Source organism: Haliotis asinina, chromosome 6 (assembly GCF_037392515.1).
Source record: "Haliotis asinina isolate JCU_RB_2024 chromosome 6, JCU_Hal_asi_v2, whole genome shotgun sequence".
Lineage (NCBI taxonomy): Eukaryota > Metazoa > Mollusca > Gastropoda > Lepetellida > Haliotidae > Haliotis > Haliotis asinina.
The window spans coordinates 1,685,982-1,700,698 of NC_090285.1; the positions used below are offsets into that span (position 1 = coordinate 1,685,982).

At 41.9% G+C, this 14,717-nt stretch overlaps 1 protein-coding gene across 1 annotated transcript; it reads right to left on the minus strand.

The window, feature by feature from the left end:
* Nucleotides 1-6,499: 6,499 nt before the first annotated feature.
* Nucleotides 6,500-7,816, minus strand: LOC137286718 (uncharacterized). Its single transcript, XM_067818700.1, has one exon. It carries the CDS (start codon nucleotides 7,808-7,810, stop codon nucleotides 6,500-6,502), a length of 1,311 nt encoding a protein of 436 aa, XP_067674801.1. The 5' UTR covers nucleotides 7,811-7,816.
* Nucleotides 7,817-14,717: the final 6,901 nt, after the last annotated feature.

Below are 14,717 nucleotides of genomic sequence, written 5' to 3' on the forward strand. Positions count from 1 at the left end.
CCTACACTATAGCAGCCTACAATGACACTAACGTAACTCCTACACTATAGCAGCTACAATGACACTAAGGTATCTCCTACACTATAGGAGCCTACAACGACACTAAGGTATCTCCTACACTATAGCAGCTACAACGACACTAAGGTAACTCATACACTATAGCAGCCTACAATGACACTAACGTAACTCCTACACTATAGGAGCCTACAATGACACTAAGGTAACTCCTACACTATAGCAGCCTACAATGACACTAAGGTAACTCCTACACTATAGCAGCTACAACGACACTAACGTAACTCCTACACTATAGCAGCTACAACGACACTAACGTAACTCCTACACTATAGCAGCCTACAATGACACTAAGGTAACTCCTACACTATAGCAGCCTACAACGACCCTAATGTAACTCCTACACTATAGCAGCTACAACGACACTAACGTAACTCCTACACTATAGCAGCCTACAACGACACTAAGGTATCTCCTACACTATAGCAGCCTACAATGACACTAACGTAACTCCTACACTATAGCAGCCTACAATGACACTAACGTAACTCCTACACTATAGCAGCCTACAGTGACACTAACGTAACTCCTACACTATAGCAGGCTACAATGACACTAAGGTAACTCCTACACTATAGCAGCTACAATGACACTAAGGTAACTCCTACACTATAGCAGCCTACAATGACACTAACGTAACTCCTACACTATAGCAGCCTACAATGACACTAACGTTACTCCTACACTATAGCAGCCTACAATGACACTAAGGTATCTCCTACACTATAGCAGCCTACAATGACACTAAGGTATCTCCTACACTATAGCAGCTACAACGACACTAAGGTATCTCCTACACTATAGCAGCCTACAATGACACTAACGTAACTCCTACACTATAGCAGCTACAATGACACTACCGTAACTCCTACACTATAGCAGCCTACAATGACACTAAGGTAACTCCTACACTATAGGAGCCTACAATGACACTAAGGTAACTCCTACACTATAGCAGCCTACAATGACACTAAGGTAACTCCTACACTATAGCAGCCTACAATGACACTAACGTAACTCCTACACTATAGCAGCTACAACGACACTAAGGTATCTCCTACACTATAGCAGCTACAACGACACTAAGGTAACTCCTACACTATAGCAGCCTACAACGACACTAAGGTATCTCCTACACTATAGGAGCCTACAACGACACTAACGTAACTCCTACACTATAGCAGCTACAACGACACTAAGGTATCTCCTACACTATAGGAGCTACAACGACACTAACGTAACTCCTACACTATAGCAGCTACAACGACACTAAGGTATCTCCTACACTATAGGAGCTACAACGACACTAACGTAACTCCTACACTATAGCAGCTACAACGACACTAAGGTATCTCCTACACTAAAGGAGCTACAATTATAGCTTGTTTCATAATTCAGCTGATCAGAGATACACGACTATCAATCTCGGTCTAATGAAAATGTGAGAGAGACGGTTCCGTGCCTGGAAGTAAGTCACGGGAGATATCTTATAGGGACCCCTACAAGAATACTACCATCACAAGTTTAGACTCGCTGGTGTAAATGTAGCCACTCACTTCAGACAACTGTTCTAAACTACACTAAATACCAAAGAAACGTCACCCTTGTACTTCTAAGAATTACTGAAAAACCATTAAAGATATGTTAGGATGTATTAGTTTGCAAGAAAACATTGCAACACAGCTTAATCCAAATCACGAAAAAAGATTCTCAAATGTATGCATTGTACGTGAAAGGCATCTTTTTAGAGGAACTACAATTGTCCTATTAATGTACATACCGACATAAACCGGTACGTTAACCGGTATGTTAATCTTTGTTGACATTTTGACATGCAAAGTAACATTTTTCTTATAGAGAATGTAGAATGTTCTTATAGAGCTCAGAGAATAAAGCTGTGTATCTTTATGGTGAGACCATGTAAACCAGCGGCCAAAAGAAACGCCACCAAAATAGAAACGAATGTAAATTGTCAAAATAATTTGAAAATAGCTAAAAGCACATATCTCAAACACAGCATGTCTATTCCCAGTGAAAATTTGCACTTTTATGAAAAAAATAACGCCGAATGTGCACAAAGTTACCCGTATCAAACTAGGCTATAAAAACTAAAGAGGTGTATTCTCTTACGCCGACTGACAACAGGACCATAACTCGTTTAACACCAGAGCGGAGGTAGCGAGCAATCTGTATGTTACAGATGGAACAGACACAAGAGCATGTGGCTGGGACCATGGGATGCTGCAAATTCATCATCGGAAGACACGTCACACGTCTACGGCAGAAGACAGCACTGTAGACAGCAGATAGAGTGTGATCAGACGACTCCGAATTAGTAGTCTCTGTGCCGATCGACCTTTCAAGGGAATGACGTTGACGTGCCAACCCCAATATGCCAGATTGAAATGAACCAGGACTGTGCCACACTGGCAGCAGCGAAACTGGCGAAGAGTGAAGTTTGGTGACGAAAGCAAGTTTTAGCTCTACAACATCAGCCGCTCACTGAGCACCTTTGGGAATAATTGGGACGTCGCATTCGGAACATTCGTCGCATTCACATATCCCTCAACAAAACGTCAGAAGAATCAGCTACTCACTTCGACCTCACTTCTGCTGCTCAGAAAGTTATAAAAACTCCAAGTCCATTCTGCATTGGTGATCAAATACTGGATAATGCACCCCCGTGTCAATCTTGTGATAACAGATAACGAGCTGCGTTGTTTTTCTTCTCGTTATCCATTACATACTGCTGCTGAATGATTGCTTTTTGCAATAAAACATTCACCGTGACCATATTTTGCTTAAGTTTTGTTTTGTTTTGGCCAGAAAATCCATAGGAATCCCGTAGAATTGCGAACCATCATACACCATATGGGCTACACTGTTGAGTCACTGCCGTGACAGATGACTAACCTTTTTCTTAATGTTATGTAGATATACCTATGTAGATAACACACCAATACCAGTCTTTTTGGCTACAAGCGGAATGTTGAATTACAATCTAACTCTAAATCCGCAAAAGCTGACCATCTTAAAGCCAAACCAAACCACAACACCAGAACACCACCAAGCTTATTGTAAGGAACAAGATTGACTTCTCAGCCCGAAAACTACTTGAAGCTGTCCGTAACAGAATATTAGCTCACCCATCAACAGAGATGAAGGATATGCTACAACGACTACTATAAATCTGAAACTAAAGTTTAAATTGGGAAGTAGTGTTTTTTATGCACCAGTGCATTTACAAATATTTCAGTGTGTTTTATTGGCAGAATCAGTTTATAAAAGCCTATTAAGTACGACATCGTTCATGGTTGCTAGCAAATGGTGTTATTTGTCAAACAGCTGCAACGTCAAGGAGTATTTAATTTCTTGTGGTGATATCGATGTATCATGGACCCTCGAGAAATACATAATCTTCCTATTTTGCCTAAATGAGTTCTGTATCGATGCACTAGTATCTCGTAGTTGACGATGAATCGTTACACCACTAGCAAAGACAGACTAGAAAGCATGATATAACACAAGAGTACGAGAATCATGCCACGATTAACAGCTGAAGAGGGCGAAAAGGCCCTTGGGTTCTCGTGGATGGTGTCACATACAATGATGTTACCAACGCCCTCGGATGCCATCGTGTCAGGATTGTAAGACATATTCAGCGCTACAGACAGACTGGGGTCACCGTTGACAGGCCAATAAGTGGACGTACACGCATCACAACGCCAGCTGGAGACAAACAAGAAACACGTCACTTTATTTGGCGCGAAGACAGGCACATGGTCACTGTAATGTCAAGACAGTTGTGACAGCACTGTCACTGCAGTGTTGCAACCTTAGCAGTAAAGCCACTATACCTACCTTTGTCTGGATGTCTGGCTCTGCGCATCGACTGATTGTACCTCGGGATTTTAAACACTCATCGTGTTAAATTCATGGGCGGTGATCCTTGGGCAAAGTCATGAAAAGGTCCTTCAGTTTTCCCACAATGTGTGATGTCCGGGGTGCCAGCTGGTGTGCTTTGGATATCTACGCAACATGCTACTGAAACACTATCTAACATCATCATAATCATGTGTGAATGTGTCAGTACCTGAACGTTTACACAATGTCTAGAGTTTCTACAGTTCCTCTCACATACACAGACACCCTGTTCCTTGTTACTTTCACTTACACCCTGTTCCCTGTCAAATTCACTGACACCCAGTTGCCTGTCACATACACACACTGTCCCCTGTCACATACACACCGCTCGGTTCCCTGCCACATACCCAAACACTCTGTTCCCTGTCACAAACACAGACACCCGGTTCTTAATCACATACACATATTCTGTTTCCTCTTACATGCACAGACACCCTGTTCCCTGTTACATGGACTGGCACCCAGTCGTGTTTCACATACACAGACACCTTGTTCCCTGTGGCACATACACAGACACCTTGTTACCTGCCGCACACACACACACACCGCATTCCCAGTCAGATACACAGACACCCTGTACGCCCTGTCATGCACAGACACCCTGTTCAATGTGTCACACACAGAAACCCTGTAACGTATGTCATACCCAGACACCCTGTTCACTGGCACATACACTGAACCCCTTTTTTCCTGTCACAAACGCAGACACACTGTTTCCTGTCACATACATAGACACCCTGTTATCCTTCATATGCATAGAAAGCGTGTCACACAAACACACACAGATCCCACCCACAACAACACTCTATTTCTTGTTACATAAAACGACACCGGTTCCCTGTCACAAACACTGAAACCATGTCCTCTGACACCTACACAGACACCCAGTTGCCTATCACATACAGACACACGCACGTGTTCCCTGTCACATACACAGAAACCCTATTCACTCTCTCATATACAGACACCGTGTTCCCTGTCTCACATACACAGACACACTGTCTTTTGCCACATACACACATAACCCGTTCACTGATACAAACAGAGAAATCCCGTTCCCTCTCACAAAAACAGACACCATGTTGAATGTCATATACAGAAGCATCCTATCACACACACACAAACACACACACACTCAAACAAACACACTTAAAACACACACACACACATGTAACCGGGTTTGTGCGTGGATTATAATGACTCCAGGACACTGGTTACGGGTGTGAGAATATTTATTCCGTTCTAATAACGTCACCCTGAAACAACACATGATTCAAGAAATACATAAGTCATAATATATACAGGAGTTGTAAAAGGAGTTGTTTAGGTGAAATACTATCGTTACATATAAACTACAAGGGCGATCGTAATTGCCATGAATATTAAGTTAGGGAGACATATAAATACAGTAAACATGCCCCGATAAAGTATATACAGTACGCAAAACAACATAAATATACATTCCTACCCGGTGTATGGCACTAGGGTACACAGTGCAGCCCTGTCAAGCCGCCAAGTCAGTCAATCGCACGTATAATCTGTATAAACAATGATCAACGTTAAAGTTAGGATAACGTAAACTAAACATATACACTCTACCATTTCAACGCCTAGGACATAATATAACTAGTTCAAATTTCTATCACATTCATACATACATACGCACACACACACACCATACTTTCTCTCGTATATAAAATCAATCAATCAACCATCCAAAAGTGCAACCTTTACTCACGGAAGACTGAAAACCCTTCAATGAAATGGATAACTTATTTGAATTCATATTAAATATTACACACTAAAATATTATTGAATTACTAGCAAGCTTTGTAACCCTAACACGCCGAGACTAACTTGTACAAATACATACAAGTTGCAGTTTATATTTACACATAAATTACAGCTTTTATTAACACATAAACATCAACAATATAGCATTTAAAGGTATACACACTAATTAATTGATATAAAGATTAAACTGACCTTTGGTGGTGTTCTAAGATGGTATTATCCAGCACGCTATAAATGTCTTGTCAGTGCAGGCAAAGAGAGTGGAGTGAACACTTGGGTTAGTGAAAGAGGACAAGAGTTTGAATGATCCAATCAGATTGGATCAATTAAGGGCACATAATAATGTAATGACCCTACCTAACCACCCTTAATGAAACTAGAATAGCACTGACCTCATGGCTATTAATAGATATGTTTCTGACTGACAATACTGAGTATAGTCTGTTTCAAAATGTTATACCTGTTGATAGTAAAGCATTCATTACTATAAATACAGAACGTTATACCTGGAATGCAAAGTGATTGTTATACAATTGTGAATAACTATACAAATGTGAAGTAATATCTCTGCAATTGCAATAAACTGTTAATATACAAACATTCATAAAATTGCTAAATGAGTTAAAACTAATATGTACATAATTGTAAAAATATAATATCAAATATCGGCCACACACTTCCCCCCCACAAAGAAATGACGTCCTCGTCATTTGTCTTTACTGGTGATGAGATCCAAAATAGCATCTGATGCTCTGTGCTGTTGGCTGCCAAATACACCCTGGGCTAGGAGTGAACTAAGATAATTAGCTCGCACAAGCCATTCGGGTTGAGCTACTGCCGAGAGAGCAAATTCTCCTCCTGACATCCACTTTGGCTGTGTCCTAGCCCGTGTAGATCGCCGCGGTAGGGGAGCAGGAGTCTGCCTCTGGGGTGCTGCAGCTTGCTGTCCCTCCTCTGTATCTGCAGCAGTCATAGGATGATCTTGAAATTGTGTCTGTCCATGGGCATCATGATCAGCATCAGCAGCTTCTTCTTGAGATGGATTCTGTCTACGTGAGACATGATCAATATCATCAACTTCTTCTGTGACAACGATATTGTCTCCCGATTCTAGTTCCCGTTCTACTTCATCTTCAGTTGGCCTGTCTGCTGTATTGCCAGCAAACACTGACGTATCCACAGTATGTTCACAGATCCTGACTAACTCCTCATCTCCATCTCTATCTTCTCCATCATCAGATGCAACGGGAGCTGGCTGAGGTTTAAGTGAAGGTTTACTCTGTTTCCGTGGCTTTGGGACTGGTTTGGACTTCGCCATTAGTGGATCTGTTTTAGATGCAGGCGAAGCTTTACCGCACTTCCTCAGCTTTTGAACTGGTACTTCCTGTCCTGGAAGCGACCCAACTGGCAACAACAGATTCCGATGTAGAGTCTTCTTCTTCCCATCTCCGTTTTCCTTACCAACAACAAACACTGGGATGGAAGGAGTAGGTTGATCCAAAACGACATAAACATCTGATTCCCATCTATCCGCCAACTTATGTCTCCCGTCATAAGCAACAATCTTCACCAGTACACGGTCTCCTATCTCTAATATGGCAGCTCTGGCTGTATGATCATAATAGGTCTTCTGTTTTGACTGGGCCTTCTTAGCCGATGCGGAAGCTACATCATAGGCATGTTTGAGACGCTCTCGAAGAGATCTGGTATAATCCAACCTTGACATAGACTTTGATGGCTCGATATCAAGTCCGAAAGCGAGATCGACTGGCAAGCGAGGATGTCTCCCAAACATCAAAAAGAATGGAGATAGTGATGTTGTCTCATGGCGAGTACAGTTGTAAGCATGGACTAACGGTCCAACATGTGCCTTCCAATTCTTCTTGCTGTCTGGATCCAAGGTACCGAGCATGTTACAAAGAGTGCGGTTAAATCGTTCACACATCCCATTCCCCATAGGATGATAAGGGGTGGTACGTGACTTGTCAATTCTCAACAAATGGCATAGTTCGGTCATCAGTTTCCCAACGAAATTGGCACCTTGGTCTGAGTGAATCCTCTTTGGCAGCCCATAGTGGACTACAAAGTTATTGAAGAATATCTCAGCTGTGGTCTTTGCTGTCATGTTCTTGGTTGGGTATGCTTGAGCATAGCGTGTGAAATGGTCCGTAATTACAAGAACATGTTCTTGTCCACCTCTGGAAGGCTCCAAACTGAGATAATCCATACACACTAGCTCTAAAGGCTGTGAGGTTTGAATGTTTACGAGTGGAGCACGACTTGTAGTAACTGTCTTTCGACGCAGGCACCTTGGACAGTTCTGCAGATGGAGTTCAACGTCCCTTGTCATCCCTGGCCAGTAAAACCTGTCTCTCAGGAGGGAAATTGTCCTGTCTCTGCCTGGGTGACCAATGTTGTCATGTAGACTAAGCAGAGCTGCTTGTCGACATTTAGATGGGAGGACCAGTTGCTCCTGATAAGCTCCATCAATACAGATTACTCTGTATAACACGCCTCTCTTCAGCCTGAAGTGATGGTAATTCTTCAGCAATGTAGTCATCTCCTTGTCCCCAATGTAGCGAGATCGATCTGGTTTCGTCCTTTTTGTGAGATATTGAATGATCTCAACTAAGGCAGGGTCCTTCGCCTGCAATCTTCTCCAGTCCCTTGCATTCAGGTCACATCTGTCTTCTGTCACTTCATCATCTCCAACTATGAAAGCTGATAGAGACAAACTCTCCACCAGGTTGGTTGTGTGAATAGTTCCACAGATGGCGCTAACCGAGTCCGTAGGAATGGTTTCCGTTGATTCTGATCTGTTCCAGTGTGGTAAACGAAACAGTGTGTCTGCATCAGTATTAGCTATTCCTGGTCTGTATCTTATGCTGAAGTTGTAACTTGCAAGGGCTGCAAGCCATCGATGTCCTGTGGCATCCAGACGAGCTGTGGTCAAGACATATGTAAGTGGGTTGTTGTCAGTTACAACTTCAAAGTGATGGCCACATAAGTAATCATGGAATTTTGCAGTGACAGACCATTTGAGACACAGAAATTCCAGTTTATGAGCTGAATAATTCCTTTCAGATGGACTCAAACTCCGGCTGGCATACGCAATGACACGAAGCTTGTCATCTTGTCGTTGATACAAAACAGCACCTAAACCATGTGTTGACGCATCAGTATGCAATTCAAAAGGCTGTGAATAGTCAGCGTACCCAAGTACAGGGGGTGAAGTAAGTCTGGTCTTCAGTGTCTGGAAAGCCTCACTTTGAACTAGACCCCAATTCCAATCAACACCCTTGGCTTGTTTACCTGACTTCTTGGATCCAGTCTTGGGCATAAGCTCTGACAAAGGTCGGGCAATCTTTGAGAAGTCCTTTACAAATTTTCTGTAGTACCCAGCAAACCCTAGGAACCGTCGAACATCCTCTGGTGTTGTTGGTGTTGGCCAGTCTTTGATTTTGTCCACCTTTTCTGGGTCAGCTTCAATTCCCCCCTCTGAGACAATATACCCCACATATCGGACTTTGCGTTTGAAGAATTTGCACTTCTTAGGTGCAAGCTTCAATCCACACTGCTCAAGTCTCCGGAAGACCAATTCCAACCGTTCAACATGCTCTTCATAAGTCTTTGAAAATATAATGAGGTCATCCAGGTAGATCAGACATATCTTGAGATGTAGACCTTCTAGACATTGCTCCATCAACCTTTGGTATGTGGCTGGTGCATTTGACAATCCAAAAGGCATCCTATTGAACTCAAAAAATCCGAGGGGGCCAACCGTGAATGCTGTCCTCTGTTTATGTGCCTCCTCTAATTCAACTTGGTGATATCCACTTTTCATATCCAAAACCGAGAAATATTTCATTCCACCCAAACAGTCCAATAATTCCTCAATGCGTGGCAGAGCATAAGAGTCCTTAATTGTCCGATTATTTAGCTGGCGAAAATCTATACACATCCTTAAACGTCCGTCCTTCCTCCTTGCTAAGACAACGTTAGAAGCCCAAGGGCTATGTGATGGCCATATGACTCCTGATGATAGAAGCTCTTGTAGATGTGTCCGAACTTCATCATACATGGCTGGAGGGATACGCCTATGTCTCTGCTTGAAAGGAATGGGATTATCAAGGTCTATCCGATGACGAACTATATCAGAGTGTCCAAGATCTTCAGCGTGCTTAGAGAAAATGTCCTTAAACTTCATTATGACATCCAGTCCTGCCTGTAATTCATCTGATGTAAGTCCCTCTTTATCAATCTCCACTTGGTCGAGAAGTGTGGTAGAGTCTACTGGCAAACCAGGTGGTGGACCTTGAAGCGTGACTGGCTGTATCTCACAAAGTAGAGATCTGGGTGGTACTACAACTGTCCTGTTTGTAATATTGGAGACATGAACCTCTATTGTATCTGTTTGTAATCCATCATATGAAATTAGAGTAGGGGCTATGTCTACGTCATCTGGCAAATATGAGTGTAGAGTTGGCTGTAAAAGGGCACAAACGGTTGGTGACCTGATTCCTCTTGCAATGTATCCTCTAATGACGACATTACTGTTTGCGGGAATGACGACATTCCTTGCCTCTGCACTCTTAACTAGTCCCAGCTTGCCGCCATTACGTGAGAGATTCCTGTCATGCAAAACCATACTCCGATAGGCTAAATACCATGGGCTGTATAAATCCGCTTTCTGTAAAAAACCTTTGTCCGTGAGACTTCCTACAGTCATCAAGTAGATATCTCAAAATGTTTGTTCCAAGCAAAGCCGGTACACGAGCATTGTATCTTGTATCCGGTACAATCAGGAATAAGCAGTGTACTTCCTCCTTTGTGGCGACTCCTCTACCTTCAGCTGTAACACCAACTTCTATAAATCCTCTATACGGGAGAGATTCTCCTTCTGCACATTCGATATCTAAGACATCATCCAGTGGCTCTATGGGAATATGTTGCAAATGTTGAAGATAGAATGATTCTGAAAGTACTGATACTGTGGCTCCTGTGTCCAATAAAGCGCTAACTGGTACACTGTCAATCGCAATTTCCACTTCATTGGCTGTCCCCACCAATCTGCCGGGTATCTGCTTATCCTTAGGGCTCCCAAGTAAACCTATAGGTGGCCCTTCCCCATAGGCTTGGGAAAGTTCAAGGGGTGCCTAAGATGATCCAGTCTGACTCGACATCCCCGCGCAATATGGCCAAGATATCCACATCTGTAACATCTAGGTGGTCCATGTCTTTGTGGGTAACTGTTTGAAGATAGGCCGGATGACGACCCAGGTACGTCAGTGACATCTTGTCTCGGCTGTTGTTGATCCCCTGTAAATGATCTAGAAGATCCAAATGCAGATGGAGGGGTGAAGTATTTGTCCTTTGCTGACAGAGGGTGTGTGGGATAAGCATCTTCAACGTTAGACTTTGACGCATTTCCCAGGTATTTGTGGTATTTATTGGAAACTCTTTGGGCACTGGGTGGATTGTGTATTTGCTGTTGATTTACTTGTGCCTGAACCTGACTCTGTTCCTTCAATTCAGATACCTCCCTCCGGATCTCCTCCATCATGGCTTTAAGATCTGTAACTTCCTCCTTTGTTGCAGCAACACCAGATGGATTCAAGGTATTGACCATCTTAGCTGAGGCTGACTGCTTCTTCACAGGTACTGCCGACTTGTCTCTCCTCAAGTCAAATTCTGTTTCCCTCAAACAAAGTCGTAGATCATCAAAGTTGGTGATGGCATCAAACTTGTGAGCAGCTACACTCTTCAGTCCTGGCTTGAGTCCATCCCACATGCGAGTCCTCAGCATCTCGTCCAGTTCATCCTCTGGGATAGACCGGTGCTCTGTTATCTGGTATAACATATTCTCAAGCCTACAACCCCACGCAGTGACGTCTTCATCATCCCTTTGAGAACAACTGTAGAACTCAGACAGAAGAGTAGCTCTCCTTCTTAAGGTCCCAAAGGCACTCTTCATCTTGGTTAACAGGGTTTCAACCGTAGCATTTCGTCCGAGTTTCATGGCTATGAGAGCAGCTTCTCCTTTCAAAGATTTCCTAATAGCCTGCAGAATGACATCATGTGGATAGGTCTTTGACTGGAGTAGGCAATCAACTTCAAAGCGCCATAAGTCATAGGGAGTGTCTTTACCTACTTCTCCACTGAAGAAGGGTATCTTCGGGAAATAGTGAAAAGAAGCAGTTGGAGTCTGTTCTGCCTTGGCCGATGCTGATGGAGGGGGTGGTTTGACATCCGGCCCCTGCAATGGACCTTCTTGTTTGGACATGTCACCGAGCCAAGTCTTGAAGTCTTCCGTACTATCAGTCTTTGGTGACATTCCCATCTTCTCAAATATGGTGAGCATATTCTTGAGTTCTTCTTGAGTGAACTCCATAGTTATGATAGGCAGAGTAGCGATATTATTGGTGAATAATGCCTTCAGAAAGAGGGAAAGAGGTAACTACCCAAAGTAACCCACAGTTACTAAACCAAAAGCCAAATGTTAATCCAAATGAGTGCCTTCAGAGAAATATAACATCCACAGAGTAGAATTGCCTGTGGTAATAATGTACTGGATGTAAGCAACGCACCAATGTTACTGATGGAATTCAATAACAACTACTACTGGTAACCAACTAACTAAACACTAACACTAAAGCGACACTAAAGCGAACACTAAAGCGTTCTAAAGAAGGGAGTCATGTGTAAACGCCCATCAGCAAGTCAAGAAGCTGAAAGAAAAAACAAGTTAGTAATGTTCTGCATCATGCCTGGAATGAAATAAGTTGTCTTCAAACATCAACTTGAGAACAGCAGACTGGAAGCGGCGATTTCCAAACCCAAAAGTTGACTCCTGCAAACTAAGTCACTACTGGACAAAATAACTATATGTGACTTCAATTAGAAACTAAGTTAGACTGACCTAAATATCACTGAATATACTGATCCGAGTACAAACCCAACATATCAACCACTAACACATACTGTCCAGTTAGATATGAGAGATATACGAAGACAGTAAGTATTAATGTGCAAAGGACAGGGCAAGTGCAGTGGTGCAGCAGTCAATTGGTCAACTATTGTTTTTGGCTATATGATTATATGAATGGTTTACCAGTTATGTACTATAACTTAACTTTAATACTGGTTGGCAATACAGTTGTATGTATGTAGATTATTTTATTTTAATATTTATTTAGGCAATTGTAACCAGTATAAAGAATACCTTTATGGTGCAAACAAGAGTCAAACTACATCACTTACCCACACACAACCACACCAAGAAATCAATGACTATGGTAGATGCAAACAAGTATAAATGAAACACAAACACCGTATGGTGTCAAGTGAACAACTAAGAACAGAATTAATCATATCTTTATTGCTTGGCTTTGGTAGGATGCAAGAAATATACTATAAAGTATCTAATAACTATGTGTTGGTATCAACGGAAGTGTTACATGATGAGCCGGCAATGTGACTGTAAACAAAAAAAACCAAAACAACCTAGCTGCAGCAATGGGGGACCAAGACAATGGTATACAACTGTACAATATGCAAGTATCGATGATACGAGCGTCTCTAGAAAGTCCACATAATTCAGATGCACCACACAGTCCAGGTATGCTAAAACAGTCTTCACAACGATCTGTATAGAGCTATGATCACCTGGATCGGAATCTGCTGACTGGCTAACTCTGTTGACTGTCCTCTCTGGCTGTACTATCTCAAGGAATGATAGTCCTCACTGGGGGCTCCAATTTGTAACCGGGTTTGTGCGTGAATTATAATGACTCCAGGACACTGGTTACGGGTGTGAGAATATTTATTCCGTTCTAATAACGTCACCCTGAAACAACACATGATTCAAGAAATACATAAGTCATAATATATACAGGAGTTGTAAAAGGAGTTGTTTAGGTGAAATACTATCGTTACATATAAACTACAAGGGCGATCGTAATTGCCATGAATATTAAGTTAGGGAGACATATAAATACAGTAAACATGCCCCGATAAAGTATATACAGTACGCAAAACAACATAAATATACATTCCTACCCGGTGTATGGCACTAGGGTACACAGTGCAGCCCTGTCAAGCCGCCAAGTCAGTCAATCGCACGTATAATCTGTATAAACAATGATCAACGTTAAAGTTAGGATAACGTAAACTAAACATATACACTCTACCATTTCAACGCCTAGGACATAATATAACTAGTTCAAATTTCTATCACATTCATACATACATACGCACACACACACACCATACTTTCTCTCGTATATAAAATCAATCAATCAACCATCCAAAAGTGCAACCTTTACTCACGGAAGACTGAAAACCCTTCAATGAAATGGATAACTTATTTGAATTCATATTAAATATTACACACTAAAATATTATTGAATTACTAGCAAGCTTTGTAACCCTAACACGCCGAGACTAACTTGTACAAATACATACAAGTTGCAGTTTATATTTACACATAAATTACAGCTTTTATTAACACATAAACATCAACAATATAGCATTTAAAGGTATACACACTAATTAATTGATATAAAGATTAAACTGACCTTTGGTGGTGTTCTAAGATGGTATTATCCAGCACGCTATAAATGTCTTGTCAGTGCAGGCAAAGAGAGTGGAGTGAACACTTGGGTTAGTGAAAGAGGACAAGAGTTTGAATGATCCAATCAGATTGGATCAATTAAGGGCACATAATAATGTAATGACCCTACCTAACCACCCTTAATGAAACTAGAATAGCACTGACCTCATGGCTATTAATAGATATGTTTCTGACTGACAATACTGAGTATAGTCTGTTTCAAAATGTTATACCTGTTGATAGTAAAGCATTCATTACTATAAATACAGAACGTTATACCTGGAATGCAAAGTGATTGTTATACAATTGTGAA